General features: G+C 40.9%; 1 protein-coding gene across 10 annotated transcripts in view; it reads left to right on the top strand.

The window, feature by feature from the left end:
- Nucleotides 1–14,870, top strand: part of ANKRD44 (ankyrin repeat domain 44) — a 138,166-nt gene that overhangs the window by 54,497 nt on the left and 68,799 nt on the right. For all 10 annotated transcript variants that reach the window (XR_010610642.1, XM_065669975.1, XM_065669971.1 and 7 more), the window contains exon 2: nt 8,835–8,918. Coding sequence is in view for 9 of the 10 variants with exons in the window: in XM_065669975.1 (XP_065526047.1) it covers nt 8,835–8,918 (84 nt within the window). In the remaining variant the exon portion in view is untranslated. The remainder of the gene's footprint in view (nt 1–8,834; nt 8,919–14,870) is intronic.

Genomic DNA, 14,870 nt, shown 5'->3' with positions numbered 1-14,870 from the left:
GATATTGCGCAACACACACTTCGTATCAAGACAAAAACACAAGAAACTTTGAACAAACAAATTGAAGAGGACAGGAAAAATTCAGGATACCATTAGATTGATTATCCTCAATCTCTGAAAATATTTCAACAGATCTCATTGTGCTGTCTGTGACAGACACTAAAAGGGGTAACAAATGCTGGTGAATATAACAAATGTTATGCTGCTATGTTTATTTTTGTCTCCTTTAGAAAATGCTTTCTTATTTTAACTAGCCTGCAGCATGCCGGGTCTTTGTCTCCACTTGATTAATGTCACTTCAAGACAGGATTTATTAACTAATTTTCTGATATGATCTGCAGGCACTTAAAAAAACATCCCCCCACCCCCAAATGCCAAAATCAAGAGCCCCACCACTTAAATCAAGACCTGATGGACAGCCTCCAGTAATGAGAATGAAGGAAAGGACACTGGCCAAGCTGAATTAAACATGCTTAGCTCTTTTCCTTTTTAGAAGTGATCTAAATTTAACATCCCATGAGATATTTCAGTGCCTTTAACTGATAAGTTTAACAAAACATAGGCTGCTCGCAGTGCATTTGGTGTGTAGAGGTATTTCAGGATTCCAGGAATGGCAGGATGTAACCTTCACTTCACCTGGAAACATAAGCAATTCTTGGGGCAGTTGATAGGCTTCATAATGAAAAATGGGAGAGAGCCAAAATCTGGAGCCAAGTTGACAGCCAGAAATAGATCTGCCGAGAGGCTTGTTTTGCACCGTCCAGAATGGCATATCAGAAATTGTGCGAACAGAAATACCAGGCTTGATCCACATTGCACAAGGAGAGTCAATCCTGACTATTTTCCTTTTTAAGTATCGTGAAAGCTTGACTAAATGAATGTTGTGTTCAAGTTTCAGCTGTCTCAATATGTTGCAATACTTTTTCCCCAGATAGTTTTAATTTTGCTTAAGGTTTTCTTTGTCACTTGCTTGAAATAAATGCAAGTGTGTATTTGATAGTGTGTGTTTGCAGTTAGAGGTGTTGAGGTGTGCATCGCTTAAGAACTCCAGTGCCCCTGCTGCAGAAGCGTAGGAATGGGGCAGCCAAGAGAGAAGCAAAGGTTTAAATCTCTTGGAGAAGGCGAGTGGAGAAGGCGGAAGAGCCGAGCACAGGGAGGACCAGAACGGGAGGGTGCAGGGGGTGGCAGGGAGGCAGGGGTGTGAAGAAGGTTTATTCTTATTGCTTCAGAAGCAGTGTGCTTTTGGGAAAGTGAACTGAGGTATGTTCTGGTTTGCACATCACTTACTAAATAATTAATTGTGGTTGTGTTCAATTATAGAATCAGATCTATTGTCTTCTCTGTCTGGCTGGAGACACATGGAGTTTGTGGGTGGGGTGTAAGTGAAAGGCAGGTCCAGCTGACTGGGAGCGGAGAGCCGAAAGCCCATGGGAGCTCAGCCTGGGTTTCCAGTTCTAAATCCAGTCTGTTATTGCAAAGGCCTAACTGGTGCGGAGGAGAAATAATTTAAAAGCAGGTAATGCAGGATGCATTGTGATGGCTCTGCTCCCTTTTCACGGTTGAGCCATGCTCTAAGCAGTTCAGGTTGTCCTATTCCAAACAGCATAAGCAATGTTCAAAGCAAGAGCCTTGTTGAAAGGTGTTTTTCAGCTTGTCATGGGACAGTCTTGTTTCAGACATCTTTACTGCTACTACTTCAACCCTTTGCCAGTGATGGTGCTATTTTTTTCCCTTCTGTTAATGTGTACAATAGCTGTAATGAAGGAGAGCTTGGAGGTTTGGAAAATCGCCTAAAGCTGATGATTGGATTTTTCCATCCTCAAGATGCAGAAGAGTGTTTTGTTAGGCCTGAATTTCCAGCCTCTCACCCTGATCAGTACCGGATACCAGAATTCAGCCAGAGGGGTGGGCATCCTCCCAGACTGCAGGCAGCTTCACAGTCTGCACAAGCTGCCCAACAGAGTCAGGTTGGAGCGGCTGTATTTCTGTAGCTGTTGGGTAGCTTCCAGCTAGCAATGTATACCAGTGGTTAAACTAAGGTTTTATTAATGCCATCGGCAATGGCAATATCTGATGATCATGTTAGAATTGCCGTATTCTAACTGTTTCTGCACCAAGGATTTCTGGAAATATTCAGGTCTTCATTTGTGAAGGCTTGGGTGCATGCTTAAGTGGGAACTTCCTACAGAACACATTAACATAACATGAATTATTCAGACATTTGTGAGCAATTACTTAAAATCCTGAGCCACTTATGCATTACTGAGTATTTAACTGATCTTGGGTAGAGGGGAGAAAGCACTGAATACAAACCCAGCATTGTTTATAACGCACTGAACATTGCAGACATCAGTTGAACAGCACCAACAGCATCCTCCCCTGATGCTGTTGGTGCTGTTTAGCACCTGCGCCTTAGGGTTAGACCAGACTGGTAGCCATAGGCATGCACTGGGGTATTTTCACCTTTGGTCACTGAGCATTTCTTTGTGTTTTGATGCACTTGCCATTCACCACTAGAATCAACAGATTGGAGGGACAGGCTCTTAGGCACTGAGGCTGTGGGCAGGTTCAGGAGATGCTGGGTTGTCCTGGCAAATGCAAACCCCCCTCTCCAGCTCCTCTTTCTTTAAAAAATCTGGCTTAAAAGTTGCTCTTGGAGCTAAACACATGCTCTAGTTACAGTTTATATATACATCTTTTCCGAATCTCAGCAGAGCATAACAGCAAATGAAGCAGTGATTGATTCCCCACTGCTCCTGCAGTATGTTCCCTGTGTGCCATGCACCATCAGTGCTAAAGTCCTTTTTATGGTCTGAAGGATGAACACAGCCTGAGGTTTTGGAGAAGCTGAATAGAAAGAGATTGTTATAAATGACATGGAGAGAAATGAGGAACTGTTACAGGAAAACCGAACACGTCTTGCAGTGAAACTTAAATGCCTAGCACATCCCTCTAAGCAACTTAGAGCACAGTGTGGTGGCAAGTTATAAAGTCGTTGGCATGGGGGAAGCGTCAGAACACAGTTCTTTAGCATCCTTTAAATGGGAGCTTAAAAACAGCACAAAAATCTCTCAAAGTTTGAAAGGGACATTTACCCAAAGGTTTTCTTGCTTTCAGGACTGTTGATTGGTGGTTTGTTGAATACCTCTGTGTGTCATGTAAGTCCTTGGGCATGGAAATGCAGTGGAACAAATTGAAATAAATAGTAATGTTTGGGCATACATGTCCTTTCTGCATTGCTTCATGTGCAATCCTTACAAATAATCGGGATAGTCTGCGAAAAAAATGGAAGGACATGAAAATTAAATCAATTTAAAAACTTTTCTCCTGCACTATTTGAAATGCTGAAGTGTCCAGGTTATTTAAGTAAGAATATTAACTCACTTAACAGTGCTGTCAGTTTGCCGTAATGCTTCCAGAGGATCACTCTATTTATGGATTTGATTCTCTTCACTGGCCTTTCAGCAGCTTGAACAAGTATTCCTTAGGATTTGCTCAATAAAAATCTAATTGCTGTGAAACATCCCTTAGCAACCACCCAAGGATGTTCTTCTCCAAATACCAGCTCTGTGAAAGTACTTTGCTGTCAAAAACCACTATATAGAAATTGCAGTAAGAAGTGCGATCTTTGAAATGATGATAAATTGAGAGCAAAATTCTCTTTGTATTTACTCAGCAATCAGCTCTTAAAACATAGTAAAAGGCTAACCCCTGATGCAAGTGAAGTAGACTGCAAAGCTTGTTAAAAAGTGGTTAGTGTTGAGTAATTTCTGTGCACGGAACTGTATAAATACTAAGCACCAGGGAAATGTGCTCTTAAGAATTAAGAGAAATCCTGTTAATGACTCTTCACTCATATAGACTTTTAAGTTAAAACAGCGTTTGAGACATTCATGTGTTGTGTGCTCAGAGGGACAAAGTTCTAAATTAAAACTAGAAGAGGAGTAGTCTTTGTGCTGTGACCAGTGGAAGGAAATAGATGTATGTGCTGTGACATTGCAAACAGCCTTGTAATCTTGATTAATGGAAGCACTTGCAGAAAAAGATGGAGGTGTTTGGCAAAACACTGACACAATCAATACCACTTTGAAATGATTTTATGTCTTGTTATATTGTCTTGCTGGTTAAAAAGAAATGGGTACACGGACATATGCAAGTGTTTAGTCCAGTAACTTCATGTAATGCGATTAGAACAAGTAAAAGATCAATGCATAACTTCTTTTCACTCACAAGACCGAATGATGGTATATTATATTAAATCAGCATAGAAACTGATCATTCTTACCCTATCTGACTTCAGCTCCTGTCAAATGAAAATCTGACTTAATTAAGTTCTTTGTAGTGAGTCAGGACATTTAAAATCAAGACAAAATAATTCATGTATGTCACACTTACTTGACAAAAATTCTGACTGATTAGCAGGGAGCTTCAGCACCCACTTCAGACATAGTAATTAAAATGGTACTTGAGACAGTCCACTTAAATACTGCATCTCTTCTGGGGTTCAGAGACCTGCCAGTGCTGCTGGATGATAGACCTCGCTTTCCTCTTTGCTGTCAGATCCATGGAGGGGAATGTCACAAGGCCAGGTTGTTTTCTGCCAGTGTGGGTTGTTGGCTCCACAAGACATTCTTCCATGGGGGTTTAAGCTCTCTGTTGCTGAAAAAAAATCATTGTGCTTTCAGGTCAATAAGCTAATTTTACCTTAATTTTACCTGGTGGGTTTAAGTCCAGCTTGTGAGTGTCCATATGCAGTAAAGATAGGGAGATAGGGATAGGTGCCTACGTGTCTGCAGATACTTTTACAATAAGGCTACTCGCAGCACAGAGTAAAGAACACTCTAACAAAACTTGCATTACATTACTTGTAATAGTAACTCTGTAGTAAAAGTAATATGGAAAGGGTTTTTTTAGCTGCTGGTGTATATTTTCCAGCTGAAACTCTCTGTAAGAATTTGGAAACTCTGTAGAGCTGGGCTGATGAAATGGGTGTTCATCGTTCCAAAACCTGCACCTTGCTTCACAGAATCACAGAATCACAGAATCCCAAGGGTTGGAAGGGACCTAAAAAGATCATCTAGTCCAACCCCCCTGCAAGAGCAGGGTAACCTACAGTACATCACACAGGAACTTGTCCAGGCGGGCCTTGAATATCTCCAGTGTAGGAGACTCCACAACCCCCCTGGGCAGCCTGTTCCAGTGCTCTGTCACTCTTACAGTAAAGAAGTTCTTCCTGATGTTAACGTGGAACTTCCTATGTTCCAGTTTACACCCATTGCCCCTTGTCCTATCACTGGATATCACTGAAAAAAGCCTAGCTCCATCATCCTGACACCTACCCTTCACATATTTGTAAACATTGATGAGGTCACCCCTCAGTCTCCTCTTTTGCAAGCTAAAGAGACCCAGCTCCCTCAGCCTCTCCTCATAAGGGAGATGTTCCACTCCCTTAATCATCTTTGTGGCTCTGCGCTGGACTCCTTCAAGCAATTCCCTGTCCTTCTTGAACAGAGGGGCCCAGAACTGGACGCAATATTCCAGATGCGGCCTCACCAAGGCTGAGTAGAGGGGGAGGAGAACCTCTCTTGACCTACTAACCACTCCCTTTCTAATGCACCCTAAGATGCCATTTGCCTTCTTGGCCACAAGAGCACATTGCTGGCTCATGGTCATCCTGCTCTGTGCTTGCTTTTTGTTTGTTCTTATTATTCTTTTATTCGGAGTGTTTAACAACATCTGAATGTGAAGAATTTTAAAACAAAGTATTTCTGTTAACGAAATAACCCATTGATGATGTTGTCATAGGTTTTAGAAATGATTTCCCCAAATATTCTGCATCCTTCTTTGATAATTAGGAAGTGTCATTATCTGCCCTTCAGGAATTTAGGGGGAAAAAAACGACGTTGTGAAAAGTTCATGCATGAATGTGGTTATCACTGAAGACGAAGAAAGTAATCTGTTCAGGTCATTGGACGTGCAACATCATGTACATAACCGCACAAGTTCCATTTCATCACTGTCAGCTGTTGAATGGAGCAGTACTTTTTCCATTGTACTGATGGATGCGGATGCACATTCTCAGTTGCAGCAAGAGTGCTGCAATATACTTCTGGCATATTTTTCCTAAACAGGTCATTATAGATGACTGTGAGTCTTACATGGAAACATGTCTTAGTATGTACTAAAGATTCTTTAATGTGTTGCTCACTTCAGAGCTAATACCTTTGAAAATGAAGTAAAATCATGAAATAGTAAATGAGAAAAACGCCCAACTGGAGAAGGCTGCACAGCAGTGACTCGGGATGGTTATTAAACTGTACCAGTGTTAGCTGTTCTTTCCAGTTCACAGGCTCTGATCTTTTTCTGTTATTTCTGTCTCTTGTTGTTACAATTAGCAGTGATAGACTCTATTGTAATTAATTTATAAAAGGTGATAATCTCATGGGAATAAGGGCTGAAGGACTGAGGCCTTTGCAAATGGGTACATGGCAGCTCTCTCCTGTCAGCAGATGTTATGTGTATCAGCAGTCTGAAGCTTATAAGCTGTTTCAGTTAAGTAAATACTGGGTTCTGATATAAGGAACTGCATGTGGATATGTGGTGGTGGACAAAAATTGAGATGGGGATCTCATATACATTCCAGGTTTAAAGGTGTTATTCTCAGTCTACTTTCTGTGTTAAGTAGCTGATGCTAATTAAAAAGGTCAAGCATTTCCTGTAAACCCTGGTGTCTGATCCAGATTTCTGGCAGGGGGAAGAAGGGTCAAACACTCTTATTGTAGCCTTTCCTCTTGTATTAATGTAACAATGTGCAGTACTTTATTCTTTCCCTATTAAAAGAAAAGCATTGCCTCCAGTGGTATTTTAACTTAAAAAAAACCAACCAACCAACCAAAACTCAACAGATTTGATGTTTGTTGAGTGTTTGTCTTGGTTCTGATACTATATTTGAAATCTCAGCTTATGTGTCATTAGAGCCTGGCTGATACCTTTTGTTGAGTGCTGGGTGTACCTGCAAGTGGGTTCAGAGACTAATCTGAGCTGCTGTGGGGGTATTTGTTGCTGCGCCACTGGGTTGTGTTGCCCTTTAGCTTGAAATCGAGTTCACTGCTTTCCTGTTTACTTTGTTATTTAAATATTGTCATAAATGTACATGAAATGGAAATATTTCCATGTGAGCATTCTGATTTCATAAACATTCACTGGTTCTTTATAGCTGTTAGTGTTAGCTTTGCACTAAGTACAGGACATTTTCAGTAGTGGGCAAAAGATTAAAGAGTCTCTTCAGACCACTACTTTTGGTAGAGAAAAATGCAGAAATGAATCTGTCTCACTCTTAGCTGAATTCTGATTTGAGCTTGGCAGATGAGGAAGAAGGGACCAGACTTTGAGGTTTGGTGTTTGCTTTCTCTGGTGGGGAATACCTTGTGGCTGTTCTGACATTGTCTGGGAAGGAAGCACGCTAAATGGTTCAAGTGAAATGCAATTAGTTTTCTTTCTTTTCCAAACTTCCACTACAATACAAAAGACTGCAAACAGTTGTGATAAAAGATGCTGCCTTAGTCCTTTTTCCAGCAGAGGAGTGGCAGGAATGAAATTCCAGTGTGAATCTTTCTGAAGGGCATAAGGGATTAATATGTCTTAAAATAGACACCATCAACTCAGAAATGTATTTTCCACATTTGAATATGATGAATTTTGCAGTGGTTGGGTGAAAATGTTATTTTCTCTGTTCATCCAGCTTGTTTATGATTTTTGAGATAACCTTTTTATGAGTTAGTTAAATTCTGCAGTCTTAGGAGCTGTTGTGGGCTTATGTGCTGAAGTAGTCCTGCATGCTTCCGTTTTGCAGAGTTATTTTAGACTCTGGTAATTACATGGCACCACAAACTCTCTGTTGCTGGTAGGACCACGAGGCAACCTGGAGGTGGGCAGCAAGCTCAGGGTGGCACACACTGCTTTTAGGACAGGTGACAGTGGAAGTGGGGCCACTGCTTGTTTCAACTATATGCTTCAGGGGATAGGGATCTTTGTAATTTGTCCCCTTCTTTTCCGAGTCTCCAGCAGCAAGTTCTTGTAATTCAGTAGGTTAGGTTCTGCCAGCTCAGTTAATAACTCAGATGTTTGTCCAGAGCAAACCCAGGTAGAAGGACTTGAAATTGCCAGCTCTGATCGTGTAACAGCAGCTGAGCATATGCAGTGCTCCCTCCCACTGATGGGCAGTGATGCCAGCACTGCCAGAGGAATGAGCATGGCATATTGTTTCTCCCGTATGCCTGATTATTTATTTATGCTTTCTGATTCATAATAGCATAATAACAGACTTGAAACAATAAGATAATTATTTCGCTTCTTGGGTGGTTAAAATTAACTGCGCTCGTTACATATTTATTCAGTAAAAAGATACAAGATGTTTAGTAATTACCCAGAAATTCATTATCTGCATAATGTTCTATTTCTAAATGTGTATTGCATGACCATTAATCTGTGCCAACAGCAAGCATGCAGCAATATCTGATGTAATTAGTTTCCCCCTTACATGCCAAGGAGAACATCTGGGCTAATTGCGTGTTGTTGACAAAAGTTGCCATTCTAATGGGGATCCCTGTTTCTGCACATACACGCTCATTATATGTGCAAACATACTCATGATTTCAGTTTATCCTGAAGCAAACTGATAGTTCTTGCTGGTGAGATACGCTTGGTGGTGTGTTACTGGGGTCATACAATGTTAGTGAGCAGCATTTGTAAATGTTAGCAGGGATAATATGCTCTCTTTTTAAACAGAAAACAAACAAACCTGTAACGCTGCTTCTTCTGTTTTGTTTTCCCAGCCGCCACTGGTCCAAGCGATTTTCAGTGGTGATCCAGAAGAGATACGGATGTTGATCTACAAAACCGAGGATGTCAACGCCTTGGTATGTGACTTGGCTTGTTGCGTGCTTGTGATACGTGATCACCATGCTTATGAACTGTTGCAATGACAGTATTAATCATGTTCTCAGTAATTAACATGTAACAGAACAGGAATGATTTAAGTTAGAGATGTGGGGATTCAGTGGAATCCTAATTAGTTCTCTTGAAATATAATTATCTCAGGCAGGTGACTTTAAATTTTCTCAGTGTATGGTAATTATTCCAAATCTGCAGGTCAGGCAGGGACATTGTTTTCTCTCTTACTGAGAAAATGAATGAAAACAGCTGAAAACTGCATGTTTTTACTCTCTGCAGAGTTTCCTTTTATGAAGAGTCTTTGCAGATCAGGAGCTGCTATTCAGCGTTTGACTATAGTTGAAATAAAGCTTCTCTATAAGTCTCAGCAGTGAGAGTAAGGAAGCAGTATCTTGGCCACGATTTGCCCACAGAGGAATTACTGTTCTGCAAATTGACTTATTCTAGCCAGAACAATGGTAAGCAGCTGTAAACAAGTAGTGGTTAACTGTCTGGCAGTGGAAAAAAAAACTCTTCACTTGGGCTTTTTGCATAAGGTTGGGCTCTCCCCTGCCCCCCACCTTTGATTTTAACTTAAATCCTTACTATTAGAAATGAACTCTGCCAGTCCTGACTACCATCTGTGGTCTCTGAAAGTGGTAAGAATATAAAGCAGAAGCAGAATGATGATTTCCAGGTGTTTCCTGGACTTTTGAATCAACCTTCCTTTTTTTCACGGCTTTTTCTGACATAAAGCCATCAGTTTATTCATTGTTAACCCCAGCAGTTTGTCTGGTGTAGTTTTGGCGCTGCAGTTTTTGCAGGCAGTGGGATCCAGCCGTCTGGTTCAAAGCTGCAGAAGAAAAACTGGAGAAGATCTGGTTAGCTGGAGCTCCACTCCATTTGCTGTCAAGTGGAAGGAAAGAGTTGCTGTTTTAAATGGAGAATCTGATCAAACATGACCTTGATGTTAAGCTTTCCCTTTGATGATCAGTACCTGGTTGCTTTCTTCAAAGAAGTTCCTAAAAGTGCTTTTTTGAAGCATCGTCTCCCTTGAGTTTCTTCCTTATTTGTTTTCACCAATGGTCTCAAAAAGCCAAAGGAAAAAACCAAAGCCATCCAAGCAATAAACCGCTACCCCCAACCTGGATGAACATGACAGTCCTAAAATTTCCTCTGTATTTCACTTTGTTTTTTCAAAATAGCATTTCCTGTAGAAGGTTATAAAAAATATCCTTTGGCTGCAAGTGTGGTGGTGATGGTTGCTAGGGAGATGCTCTCAACTGTCAGGTGCAATACTGAATGAAGAATATGTGTTTTGCAGATGGGTACTTCATAGAAATAGTCATTGAACTCAGATGGTCTTGCCCAGAATGCTGTTTGAGATGCTAAAAGTCCATCCAAGAAGGCTTTTCCTCAACAGCTGCTTTGTCAGGAGCAACAAACAAAGCTGTTCTTTGGAGTAATTAGAAAAATACCAGTCGACACAAATCCTGAAGGTTTTGTGTATGTCTGGACAGTGACTGCAGACAAGTGCCACATGCTTAAGATGTCACTGAAGACAGATCAAAAGGCAGCATTCCTACCCCCCCAGCCCCCCCCCCGCCCTGTGCTGTGAGCTGGCAATTTGTACTGTGTGTTTACATTACTATTTTAAGGGTGTTTTTAATTACTTCCATGTTAGTGTTTCTTTAGTGCTTGGTTCTCACGTGAGAGGAAACTCTGTCACTGTTTGGCAGCTATTTGTCCTTTGTTGGTCGTTTTGGTTAGCTGCATTAATACTGGAATAGTTCACATAGAGGTAGAATGGGGAAATGAAATAAAACTCCATTTCTGCAGCAAGCTTCCCAGATTTCCAAAGTTTTAAAAGTGGGGTTTTGGAATCTGCAAAGAGAGGTTATTTGGAAGGCAGAATTGAAAAGCACATGGAGAAACTATGCAAAATTAGAGATGTATATGCATACTTTCTAAGAGAAAATCAATCTCAGAGGAAATAGTTTGGAGCAAATCAGAAGTGTAGAAGGTTACTTGGTTTGGGGCTTTTTTTTGTGATCTGGTAAAGTAATTAGCATCTTTCCTAGCCAGGAAGTGTATGTTGATTGAAATGGCTACGTACTGAATGCTGCTATAATTGTAGCTTCTATTTGGCAACCAAGTGAAAGCTGTGGCTGTTTGGCTTAGAAGTCTGGGTTTAGTTCACTCTGCCTCCCTAATCCCTAGCTATGCTTTGGGGGAACATGATGCTACATTTCACCATGGGGGCATCAACAGCGTTATACTTGGCTGGTGATGAGTGATTCCCTGCCACTGAGTACTGCATATGCACTGTTTCCCTGGGAAATATGGTCTGCCTGTGGGCAGTGTTCAGCAGCTTGTTTTCCTGGGGCAGCTGGGATATTGGGTTGGACCATCCAGACCATGTCACGATTTTCTACTAAACCAAAATCCTTCCTGTAAAATTTCCATTTTCATCTCGGTCTTCTGGTTTAGTTACTTTTCAAAATATTCAAACAAAAAAAGGCAAAACCCCCTTCCAGCATTCTTCCCCATAACAAATGTGGTATTTGCAAGCCAAACCAGACATTTCTTTTTCTCTCTTTTTACTTTTTATCCTCTAATCCTACATTTGCTCTTGGATAGAACCCTAAGAAATGAAATACATGCAAAACTTTGATGTCCCCAGAATATCTTCCATGCATTCATGTTTTTTTGGTAAGTAAAAAGTATACCCACGCATTCCACAGAGAGACTGTTGAAACAACATCTGCTTTCCCAAAACTTAGTTGCTTCTGTTTCTACTGTTGGTGCATGGTTGCTGATATGGCCTTCTAGGCTTGATCCTCATAGCTGCTTTGCTCGATGCTCTGCCAGCTGCAGCTTCTTCTCACTGCTTGTTGGTGCCAAGAGCTGCTTGTGCACATTGTTCCCCACCCACTTCCACCAGAATGAGATAGGTTAGGAGAAGGTGACGGTTTAGCTGAATTTGGCTTGTTTCCATTCATGCGGAGCTGCAAAGCCAGGTGTTTATCCAGGTCTTCACACACACAGATTATATGTATTTCTGTAATACTGCTAAGCATGCTGTTTGATGTGGTCTGGGTGCTTGAGGGTACAAGTGTGCACACATGTAGGATTGTGAGTCTGAAAGGCTTTGCATGCTTGGGATAGCTAATGTGAAAACCAGCTTGTCGTTCACTTTGGAGTGACATGTTTGACATGAGGGACCTTGATATGGTATTTCAGTTATCTTGGGAACCAGAGGCCTGTCTCTGCTCTCATCCAAGGAATGACAGTTTTCTTTCTGGCACTGTGGAGTCTTTCACGAGAATAAAATTATCCTGGAAATAGACGTTCCTCTTCTAGATGTAGTTTTGCTGTGCTGGAAAGTCTTCTGGAGGATTTAGTCAAGAACTTTTGAAGGCTTCTGCTTTGACATAGTTTGACGGTTTGGTGCTAGGTGATAGCTGTGTTTCCAGTGGGCATTTAGCTCACTGTTTGGTGCGCTGTTAATTTGAGAGGGAAGTAACAGAGAAATTTCCTTGTACAGAAGGAAGTTGTGAACAGTTTTTCTCAGTTATGCAAGGAAATTGAATATGAAAATGCATCCATGTTTGCAGTGTAAGGTAGCCAGCATGACTTCTATTTAGAGTATTTTTTTCTCTTAGAAAACATAGGTTTTATATATTTTATAAAGAAGATGTTTGAACTGTGAAGAAGATTCTGATGGAGTTTACTGAAATATTATGAGTTACTCTGTACAGCATGCTAGTATATTAGTGGGTGCTAAGTCATATATATCTTGCTGGTGAGTCATGTTTATCAGTGTCCTTAAAATGCTAGGGACAGTCAAGGATGTCTCCATTAAAAGCTCATGGCAGAGTTGGTTGTTGCTGTGTTATTTTCTTTAAAGGCAGCAACGTCAACCTGAAATAGCTGGACTTTCTGAATCTGCTTTTCCCATCAGCTCAAGTGGTATATGCTCCCACATCATCACCTCCCTAAGGCAATATTGCGTTTATAAAATGGGGGGGTTATTTAAGTCTATCTTTTGAGCCTTACGTTGGAAACTAGCTCCTACAAACATTAAAACATTTCCATTAATTAGGATAACAGTTTCTATGGTCTCAATCTAGGATGAGTAATTGATTTGAAAAGTTATCTTTTTCTGTCATGATGACTACTGTTAGCATGAGGCTGGCAGTTGGAAGGAAATGAGGAGGCTGACATGAGGAAGGAAAGTGTTGGATGGAGGGGGAGAGGGAAGCTGATTTTTCTTGTCTCTATAAGTATCTCAAAGTATTTGCCTCTTCCACCTCATGGCCACTTGGTAATTAAAGACTTAGTCCAGAAAAATCATTGTTTCTGGGGTTAAACTGAAGACTGTGGGGATGAGAGGTGCTGGAACAGGGATCTGTGTTTTCAGACCAGACTTCCTGTGCTTGGTAATAGCAGAAGAAAGAGCACCAGGCATAAGTTACACAGCTTGACTTTCACCTCCCAGCTGGTGCTCATACTTAAACATTTGATTTGCTTTGTGAATTACAGGCTTTAATAAAAGAATCTGAGAGGGAGGAAATCCTGAAGTCACAGAGACTCTCCCTGTACAGCATCAGCTTTTGGCTCTCAAGGGTTGTAAATAGCCCTAGAAGTAGCTGCTTCTTTGCTTTTAACAGTAGTTCCTAACCAGTTCCCAATATTCAGTTTTCCTGAAGTCAAGTTGTATCTAAATGTTTGGTTGTTTTAATGGTGCCTTTTGTGTTTTTACATCAGTGTACTCAGATGTAACAACAGTAAATGGGACAGCTGAGCAGGAGGCTTGTTTCTGTTAATGTTTTGGTTAGATTTGTATCAATGGAAGTTGTAGCCATTTGTTTCTTTCTAATGCAGTTGAGTTTATTCTGCCACCCAGGCAGACGCTGGCAGCTTGAAGGTGAAATCCAAACACTTATACCAATGAAACTTGGTTTTGGTGGTGCATTAACTGCTTCTGTGCTGAATTATTACTGCTGGCTGCTCAGACAAGTGACAAAACCAGAATATAGACATTTATTTGCTGTAGCAGTTGCACTTACATTTTAATAGAAAATAACTAGTAAATAACTAATAAATAGTAACATCTTCTGATCTGAACATCTGCAGTTGATATAAAAGTTCAAATCCATAATCTCCTTTGAGATATAGGCTGTGCTGAGGAGACACTGTTTGCCATTTTCTTAACATGACTGATTATTTTATGTATGCTGATATGACTGATCTTAGCCCTTGTTCTGCTACTCTTCATGTACTCTAAGGCTCTGCGCCAATAAAGCACTTATGGACTAGCCTGACTTCAAGCCTATGAAGGGCTTTATCAGTGTCTCTGTGATCACTTGAGTGCTTTAAGCATGTGTTGAGTGTTTTCCTTGCTGAGGCCTTCTGTCTGCAACTGCCTGTTTGTTAAATGCTTCATTTATCTGTGTGCTTTCTAAAAACAAATGAGTACAGATAATGCAGCAGCATCTTTTCTGTGAACTGTCAGAAGTCACTGACACAGTTTTGGGGAGAGGGTGTTTCTCTCATCTCAGCATGTTTTTATAGCCATTGTTTAGCTTATCTACAGTGTCTTACTGACCTTTGTTCCTCTGAGAACTGCACTTGAAGCAGGTCTGATTATTTGTCACACAATCATCATTTCTTCCCCCCACCTCTTTTCCTTGCCATGATAATGTATGGTCAGGTTTGGGGTACTTCCAGACATTTCCCAGAAATGACAAGTTTTGTTTTTATTCCTCTGTTTCTGTTTGTAGCCTTCAGTCTTTAGATCATTATTGAGCACTTGTGCTCCTTTTACTACCACCATGCCATAAGGACGTCTGTAGATGGATAGATGGAAGTGCAGGGGCCAGGTGCAAAGCCAATGAGTTATTTAAACCTGTCTGAAGTGGTTTATAGCTTTGAGG

This window comes from Lathamus discolor, chromosome 3 (genome assembly GCF_037157495.1).
Source record: "Lathamus discolor isolate bLatDis1 chromosome 3, bLatDis1.hap1, whole genome shotgun sequence".
NCBI classification, from domain to species: Eukaryota; Metazoa; Chordata; class Aves; order Psittaciformes; family Psittacidae; genus Lathamus; species Lathamus discolor.
The sequence above is the reverse complement of the archived record's forward strand: the minus strand, read 5'-3'. Positions and strand labels throughout refer to the sequence as shown.